General features: G+C 48.6%; 1 protein-coding gene across 1 annotated transcript in view; it reads right to left on the reverse strand.

Moving 5' to 3' along the window:
* Positions 1–1,133: 1,133 nt before the first annotated feature.
* The window catches only part of Slamf8 (SLAM family member 8), a 45,966-nt gene continuing 37,731 nt past the window's right edge, over positions 1,134–9,368 (reverse strand). The window contains exons 8-11 of the mRNA XM_050142793.1: positions 8,670–9,069; positions 4,493–4,798; positions 4,305–4,412; positions 1,134–2,456 (exon numbers count right to left, since the gene is read on the reverse strand). Of these exons, the coding sequence (XP_049998750.1) occupies positions 2,395–2,456; positions 4,305–4,412; positions 4,493–4,798; positions 8,670–9,069 (876 nt within the window). The 3' untranslated portion in view covers positions 1,134–2,394. The remainder of the gene's footprint in view (positions 2,457–4,304; positions 4,413–4,492; positions 4,799–8,669; positions 9,070–9,368) is intronic.

Raw genomic sequence — 9,368 nt, forward strand, 5'->3', positions numbered from 1 at the left:
TACTCTTCAGATCATGAGGTCCTACATGAGGTGGCCCCAGGCCACATCTCTGGGCCTTTCTCTTTTCTCCAAGCTCGTACCACAAAGCCAGCCTGCCTTATCTTTTAAACAGAACCTGCCAGCACCTATCACATACTTAACAATTTATTTATATGCCATCGAACATGGGACTGGACTCTACTCTGCTTCATCTGAAATTGATTTCTTCAGTGCCTCAACGAGTTCTCAACATACGCTGAGCATCCAGTTCATACTTGGGATGGTGTAACTTTTGAAGCATCTTTCCCAGCGTCTCTAAGAATAAGATTGGTGTCCCACGAGCACTTTGTGTTTTCCAGAGAAAGAACAATAAGTCTACTAGTTGACAAGTGAGTCACTGGGGATGGGAGCAGTAGCTTGTGTGAGTAGCGTGGGCCTGTTCCAAGAGTCCCCTCCTGAAGAGAAGAACTATGCTTGGATTGGAGGTGAGGCTGGGGGGATAAAGAGAGGGAGGATGGGGGACAGGGTGTATTTTTTCATCCCAGAACCACTATGTCTCATTACTATATGCCGGGCTTCCCCTTTCACATTGTTTTTAGGGACAGGCTGGTTTTCCATGACGTGGTGAGAAAACACCTGTACTTGGCAGGGGAGGGCAGCCCAAGCTGCCGGGTTGAGTGGGCATGTGCCATGTGCACTCTGCAGGAGGAAGTTGGAGGAAAGGGGATAGAAGAAAAGTGAGTGTGGGAGAGAGAAAGCCAGGGACCCCGAGAAAAGCCCCCAAGAGGGGATCCAGGGTAAGTGGAGAGGAGGTGTGTAGTGTGAACTCACAGCCAATGGACTGTGCCCATCATTCGTCCCAGGTATAGTGACTCTCTTGGCACTGGGGAGAAGAGGAAAGGTGCCAGGGCAGGAGTGACTTCCTGGGTGGAAAGACTGAAGCCACCTCGGAAACAATTCTAAACTACTTCTGCTTCTTCAGTGCCTCCTTCCTCTCTATTATCAAGGCCTGGGTGCGGCCCCAGGATAAAACCCATTCCGTTTGGATGGGAATAAGCATGAACCATGGTAGCTCCTACTCCCCGAGGATGAGTTTAACTCTTTAAGTGCTTTGTTTTTCCAAGCAGCAATAAAGAGCCAAGACGTTTTCCAAACAGAATCATTCAATGGCAGGATACATTTTCCAAAGATGGCCAGAACAATATCCTCTATGGCGTATGTCAAAGCGACCTTGACAATCCTACAATTGAGTGGTAGGGACTTTATCTCTCCCCCTGAACTTAGGTGGATCTTCTACACTTGCACCTGAAAATGAACGTGGCAGATTCTAAAATGTCTTGGTACCCTCCCCTCCAGTTTTCTTCCCTTGTAGCTTTTCATGGTTCTCCATTTTCCCAGTTTCAGAAAGACAGATTTACCCTGAATTTAGCTGCTTCTCTTGCTATTGTGCAAGACCTTACTGTTGGCTGGGTCAAATTCTCTCTCTCTCTCTCTCTCTCTCTCTCTCTCTCTCTCTCTCTCTCTCTCCCCCCCTCTCTCTCTTTTCTTTCTGGCAACTGTGTGTATAGAGAGACTCTCAAACACCATTCCAGATCACGCAGGAGGCATGAGAGTTAATGGTGATGAAGATGCCTTTTAATAGGGTGCTACCAGAAAAATGACTTTTGGCCGGGTGATGGTGGCTCACACCTTTAATCCCTGCATACAGGAGGCAGAGATAAATTCATCTCTGTGAGTTCGAAGCCAGCCTGGTCTACAGAGTGAGTTCCTGGACATCTAGGACTGTTACACAGAGAAATCCTGCCTTGGGGTGGGAGAGAAAAATGACTTCCATCTCAAGATGGCATGTCAGCTATTCTTTGTCATTTTAATGAACTAAGATGATCCGAAAGTCCTTCAGGCCAGAAGAAAAAGTCCTGCCTTCCACCTTTCTTTAGTCTGTAACTTTTCTTCTGATAATCTTGAACACAAGGATCTCAGATTCTAGGGGCTGGGGTTGGAGTTAGCAGTGGTTGGCGAAAATTCCCTCTTAGTTCAAACATCTGATATCTTTTAGGGCTCAATACCTGGCCTAGAGGCAGTCTCTTGATAGATAATTCCTTCTATATAGTGCTAGAAGCATGGGTGCTCTGGATAGACAGTGTTTCTGTGGGTTCTAGAGAATGTCCAGGGCTCTTAAGGAAGCAACTTCTCAGTCCACCTTGCCCAGAGAAGATCCAGTGTGTGCGAAGAGGAGGGAGAAGGAGGAGGTTGGAACCAGGGTGATGGCTTCCTTGGCTGTTCTCTAGCGGCAGAAAGGAGACTTGCGGAAGTTAGGAGGATCCTGGAAGTTTCCAGGTGTGGAGCATCATGTGACTGGGCAGAGCCTCGCATCATGATCCAAGCGCCAGTTTACGCTGTCCCTCATGGTGTACCTTACACGAGGGGATTCTCTGTCTCCGGAACCACTCGGTCAGTGCTAGCATCCTTCTTCTTCCCTGGTGAGAAGATCAGAAGGTTATCCCTCCGTGTTTGGCCTCTTGGCATACTCGTCCTCAGGCTCTGAACACTAGATGTCCTGAGCCCAGTCACCCCTCACGGGAAAGGAGATGTCTGTTAAGAACAGGACGTTCTTCTTAATGTCTACACATCGTCTGCACCCATACCATGAGTCAGGGTTGTGCCGTGCTTGGTCATATGTCAAGATGTCACGTGGCCGAGCTAGGACCAGTCCCTGGACATATTGTGTGGAGCTTTTACATCACCCAGGTGGCCAAAGTTGTTCTTTTATGAGCCTTAATGGTGTTAGGTTAAGCGAGAGAAGCCTACCACAGAGAACCGCATAGTGGGGTTTGATTCATGTGAACTGCCCAGGATAGATAAAGAACGTAGACTCCGTGGTTGTCTAGGGCTGGGGAAAGCACAGGGGATTTGGTGAGTGTTGACTAAGTGGTTATAATCTTCTTTTGGTGGGGGAGGTGAGAGAAATGTTCTAAAATTGGTTGTGGGTTGGAGGTAAAGCTCTGGATTAACTTAAAGCCATTAAATTGTGTACTTTAACTAGGTGAATTGTACAATGTATTGTTTATAGCTCAATAAAACAGTCTTTAAAAACTGATCTTTTCTTGGCTTCTACCTTCTTACCACAAATCCTGGGGAGCAAAGGGTGTGGGACAGACCTTCTTTCTCACAGACGGGACCCCCTAAATGGAGTGTAGTCTAAGCTGTCCACCTTCACCTCAACCTCTCTGCCTCTTGAGAAAAATGTGCAAGTCCCTGTCACTCCTGGTCTTCTAGGACACAGCTAACAGAGTAAGGCCACCGAGCTCAGCCTGAAACCAGCCATGAAGTCTGTGCCATCTGAGATGCTCCTTCAGGGGCAAGGTAGAGGGTATCTGGGCAGATGCAGTGATAATTATCTGTGTAGAGAGCCCAAAATCTGAGTTGACCAGGTTTCTTTACTGCTTTTCTGTAGAAGTTGGTGTTGTCAGCCACTGGCTGGGGGTGTGGGGTGGGGGTTGGGTGTGGGTGTGGGATGGAGGTGGGGCTCCTCTTGGGCGTTCCTTTCCTAAGAATGGTTGACGTGGAGCTGGGCAGAGGTGGTTCAAGCCTTTAATCCCAGCACTTGGGAGGCAGAGGTAGGTGGACCTCAGTGAGTTTGAGGCCAGCCTGGTCTACAAAGCGAGTTCCAGGACAGTCAGGACTGTTACACAGAGAAACCCTGTCCCCCCCCAAAAAAAAGGTTGGCAAGAAGAGAGTAGGATTCATCGATTTCATCAATACTTTCCTTCAATAACCATTTACCACTGCTGTTCCTGTCTCAGGAACCGTGACGCTCAAGGGACTCCCCCCTCCCCCAAACCCGGGTATGTCTCCTCCGTGACCCAGCCTTTGCTTTGGTGAGGCTCAAAAGTCAGCAGGAGCAGACAGGTAATTAGTCCTTGGGATGGAGTTGGTAAAGGAGATTAAAGGAAGGATATTAATCAGACTGAAGGTAGGCAGATGGGGGGAGTTAGGGAAGGCTTCCTGGAACACACTCACCTTGAAGACTCAGCAAGAGAGGGCCGGATGGAAAGGGAAAAAAATCACAAAAAGTGCGCTCTAGGCAGAGAGACTATAGTGTTCACAGGCCTGTGGGGAAGGCGAGAGAGTGGCTCCTTTGAGGAACTGCAGAAGGAGGATCAAGTTGTTCTGGTTGGAGACCAAAGTGTGAAGGGAGGGCCAAGACATGAGAGAGGAGATGCAAAGAGGCAGGCCTCTGAATCCAAGTGGGAGGAGCTCCAGCCCCGGCTTCTTCCCGGCATTCCCATCCCTTCCCCCATGTTCTGCACATATCAGACTCGTACCTGAGCAGAGGCCATGGTGCCATACCCCAAGGAGACCAGCTAGAATCAGGAAGAGCGAGATGGGCACGACCACCAGCAGCACATCCTTGTAGGAAGCCTTCCCGGAGGCTGCATCATGGAAGGCAGAGTCAGAAACGGGTCTGATGCACCATAATCCCCAAACTGTTGCCTACTGGTCCTTAGCATACCTGCCTCGGGATGGCAACTCTCCCAGGGAGTGACTGTAGCCGTATCCCAGCTGACGGGGTTGGAGGCAATGCAGGTATAGGTCACATCTTGGTCTCCCAGTCCCAGTGAGACACTTAGCAGCTGTCCATTTGAGAAAAAGCTGTGCAGTTCTGCATCAACGTCCATTGTCCTCTCCCGTCGCCAGCTATAGGTTATGTCACTGATGTTGGAGACCCAGCAGGACAAGAAGACTTGGCAGGTGTTGGGGGCTTGAGTCTCTTCTGTTGCAGCAGTGAACACTTGAACCATGGGCTTGGGTACTGTGTCTGTGTAAGAATGGCAGCAGGTTAGGGGGCTGCTGGGCGGAGTCCACAGCTCGGTGTCTGGGTCCTATGCCTGGTTAGATGCTTCTTTTGTTTTTCAATCTCATTGACCTTCCAGTTACTGTTTCTTTAGCTTGGTATCTAAAGCTTTTATGGAATGATATATGTCAATCTCTTTAGCTACACTCTCTGCTGGTCTTCCTTGCCTATTCCATTGGTTTGCAGTTCTCCCAACCATGAGGTGCTATTTCGTATGTTTCATGCTTGTGTGTGGCTCATCTGTGCACATAAATGCTCCCTGCCTCCTCTAAAGGAGGTCTTAGTCTGTATTCTGGCTTGTCCTCACACTCACAATCCTCTCTCTTCTGCTTTCAGAATGCTGCAATTGCAGGGCTGTGCCACCAAGCCTGGTCCTATTCTTCCCCTTCTTGCCCACTTAGGGACCTCCTAGGCATCCTTTAAGAGCCCCCTCCCCCACCCCCGTCAGACACACTGCTTTGTGCCTTGACTGGGCCACCTTCCCTTATAGCTCAGGTGTGACTCAGAACTCTCCAGGCACTCTGCTCATGTCTCCTTTCACAGCGTGCCAGTCAGTCAACAAGGGATGACGAGCATTTATTAGTTCAGGTAAGAACCCACATTCCCGCACTTTGGGTGAAGGAGACAGACACTGACACGTGCTGATGAACAAGAAAATAATTGGAAGCGCATAAAATGCAGTGAATGAGGAGCCTGGAGGGAGGGGCCTGGTCTTTTAGGGCTCAATACCCTCGCTCTCTAGTGCTGGCAAACTGGTGTTGGATACCTGGGCTGCTAACTAATAGTGTCCTGGCATCCTAAGCAGCGGCTCCTCATTCCTTTATAGATTGATGAGTAAATCCTGAGTCTCGAGCAATGGGGCCAGTGGGAGAGCATTGTAGTGACAACAGGAGGGCTGAGTCGCTGACAGCATTCCAAAGTCAAGCAGAGCAAAACCTCGTTAATGCCAGCTCAATCTGGTGGGATTTGTGATATGAAAAAAGAAATGATTTGCTGGGCATACTAATAGTATAAACAGAGATTACAGGGGGGATATTTACACCACTTAAGAGGACAAGCTGCCTCCAAACACGATCAGGCACAGTAGAAACACCCATCGACATTTCTGGTAACCGATCCGCTAATTCAAATCATTCTTATCTATTGTCAAAACCGAGCTCCTAAGGACGGCTGCCTGGCAGCTTCCTGCAATTAGTTCTAATCACGCTATGTATTTGGAAGCAATAAAACAGCAATTTCCTTAAAATCTGTAATTCAGATACCGAGAACAAGGCATTTTAGGGCTTAGTGGTGTGGGTGCTGCATGCATTACTACGCTCAATGTCCTTGTTTCCCATGTGCATCCGCTGAGATGTGGAGAAGGAGAGAGGCTCCACGGCCTGCGTGGCTGTGGAGGTTATTCCCTGTACAAGGGCATTGGGGTACGGGGCTGCATAGTGCTGAGATCCAGCCAGCATTCTGCCTGTTGAGATGCACAACTTGCTTCAGGCCTTCGTATTTCTGGATGTGCACCCTCTAACTGTAAATCAGCATCCTGAACGGCTGGCCCAAGGGCAGGTAAGACAGCCATCTTGGGGCTTTGAGAATCTTCCCCAGTTTGCTTATAGCATCTCCCTCTCCTGCTTCCTCTTTCCAGCCCCTCACCTATCCCCAGTTTCCATCCTTGAATTTGGACTCTCAACAACCGTCCACATTTTTGAGTATTTACTGAACCAGCAGTGTGAGTCCACTCACATTTTTGTCTCATGCCATTAGATAAAGGAGGTGAATGGGAGTTAAAAAGGCCTGGAGCAGCAGAAGTGGATGGAGATAGTTGAGGAGAGAGAGAGGGAAGGAGGAGGAGAGAAAGAGAGAGAAAGAGAGAAGGAGAGAAACAGAGGGAGAGAGAAAGAAAGAGAGGGAGGGAGAGAGGGAAGAAGAGGGGGAGGGAGAGAGGAAGGCAGAGAGAGAGAGGGAGGAAGAAAAGGAGGGAGGGAGGAAGGGAGGGAGGGAGAGAGACTGAGAAAGAGAACTCATTCTATCCTCAGCTAATTCATCCACTCCAGCTGCAGGGACAGTTGCAGCTGCACAAGAGGCAATGATGGCATTGTGAAGCAAAGCCCACCCCATGAACCATAAGAAATAAAAAAATAGTGACTACTTTTAGCTCTTAAGTAATGCAGCTCAGGTTGGCCTTGAACCCACAGCAATCCTCCTGCCTCAGACTCCCAAGTGCTAGGATTATGGGCATGTATTACCTACCACAGCCAACTAAAAGATCTTTTAGGAAAAAATAAGGCTGGGGGCGGAGATGGTCTAGATCCCTGTTTGAATTGGTTCTTAATATGTTCAAAGCCCTGGGTTGAATCCTTAGTGCTAACGTTATAACAACAGAAATAAAAAAAAAAAGCAAAAGAAAGAAAGAAAACAACAAAACCTCCACAAAACAACAAAAACTCCATAATGGGAGTGTGGTAGGGTGGGGTGGGAGAAGGGAGAATGAAAGGAGAGAGGGAGGGGAGGAGGGGAGGGAGAAAGAAAACATGAGGATGGTTAAGATGGGGGAAGGACAGAGAGGGAGAGCAAGGAAAGAGATATCTTGATTGAGGGAGCCATTACGGGGCTAACAAAAAACCTGGCATTAGGGAAATTCCCAGGAATCCACAAGGATGACCCCAGCTAAGACCCTAAGCAACCATGGAGAGGGTGTCTGAACTGGCCTTCCCCTGAAATCAGATTGACAACTACTTTAATTGTCATCATAGAACCTTCATGCAGCCACTGATGGAAGCAGATGCAGAGATCCACAGGTAAGCACTGGGCGGAGCTTCCAGAGACCAGTTCAAGAGAGAGAGGAGCAAAGGGATCGTGACCTCATGACCATAATGGGGATACCCACAGAAACAGCTGACCTGAGCTAGTGTGAATTCACTGACTCTGGACTGATAGTGGGGGAACCTGCATAGGACCCAAACTAGGCCCACTGAATGTGGGTAACAGTTGTGTAGCTTGGTCAGTCTGTGGGGCCACTATCAGTGAGACCAGGATTTATCCCTAGTGCTTGAACTGGCGTTTTGGAATTCATTTGTTTTGGAGGGATACCTTGCTCAGTCTAGATAAAGGGGGCAGGGCCTTGGTCCTGCCTCAAAGTGATGTGTCAGACTTTGTTGAGCCCACTTGGGAAGCCTTACCCTCTCTGAGGAGTGAATGGGGGCGGCGGGGGTGGTGATGGTGGAAGGTGGAAGGAGTGGGAACTGGGATAGGTATGTAAAATGAGAAAAGATTGTTTTTAAAAAATAAATTTAATTGAAAAAAACAGAAATATCAAACAAAAATTCTATAATTAATTATAGTTCAAGTTGAATTTAACTAGTAAGTAAAAACTATTTACGTTCGATGCCACATTTTTCTTTTCTTTTTAGCGGTAAATAAAATAATAGTACCACCTGTAGTCTACGATTTTACCTTAGAGTGGATCGACAGGCCGCTTTGCCCACATACCACTGTGCTTCATCTTTATGGTCACTGTGCATAGTACGTGCTATAAGGCTCGCTGTACAAATGAGGAAAAAGGTGACGGTCTGGTGGGTAAACATCATTTCCAAGCCTGCTGAACCAAGGAAAGAACGAACGGCGTACAGATGAGGTTGGTGGACTGGTGAAGCCGGCTGCTTCGTGAGGTGCTCCCTTGGGAAGCGTAGATGTGACTTCTGGGGAATAGCTCTTCTCTGACTTAGCATCATGGCCAAAGGCCATGCCTTTCTGGAACCTAGCTCTCCTCAGCTGCTATGGCTTCAGGTGCTCGGCCGGCAGTTTTTAGGAGGAGAGTAGGGGAACCGGTGTTGGGTACACTTACCATACACTTTGAGATGCAGGGTCTGGGTCCAGGTTTTACCCCCTGTATCCACCATCAGCAAAGAGAAGTTGCCACTGTCTTCAGTTTTCAGGGGCCCAAGCTCCAGACTGAGGTTGCCATGCAGCTGGACTCGGCCCAGGAATTGGGAGTGGTACAGAGTTTCCAAAGAACCTCGAAAAAATGTGGCCAGGAGCTCCTCTGATGGCCAGAGAGATCGCCAGATGGCCTCCCGCACTTGGAAGCCGGGAGGGCACTCTGCGTCCAGCAGCACGGAGTCTCCCACCTTGCTTAGCACTTGGACACTGATAACCACAACGGGAAGGAGTGCTGTAAGGACAGAAACCATAGTGAATCTGCCTGTGTAGGTGTTTTGTCCTACTCCTGGCAAACAGCAGAGTTGCTTGGAATTGAATTAGGCCCCCCCCCCCCACCCAGCAGCTGTGCTGAGTTGAGGGTGTGTGTCATAGATGAGGGAACAAAACAGGAAGAGAATCTAAGTCTCTGTTCATGGAGAAACCAGACCTCAAAACAGCCACTAAAATAAATTAAGGATCATGATGAGAAAAAGTGGCTGCACACAAGTAGGTTAATAGGAGTCCTCACCCAGCCTGGAGCAGCCTTGGAGAAGAAACAACCCGGAGGAGGGATAGGAATCAGCCAGTCAAGCAGTGGCTACAAAAAAAAAAAAAAAAAAAGGGA

This window comes from Alexandromys fortis, unplaced genomic scaffold (assembly GCF_014885135.2).
Source record: "Alexandromys fortis isolate MF-2015 unplaced genomic scaffold, M_Fortis_MF-2015_v1.1 scaffold_51, whole genome shotgun sequence".
Classification (NCBI taxonomy): Eukaryota; Metazoa; Chordata; class Mammalia; order Rodentia; family Cricetidae; genus Alexandromys; species Alexandromys fortis.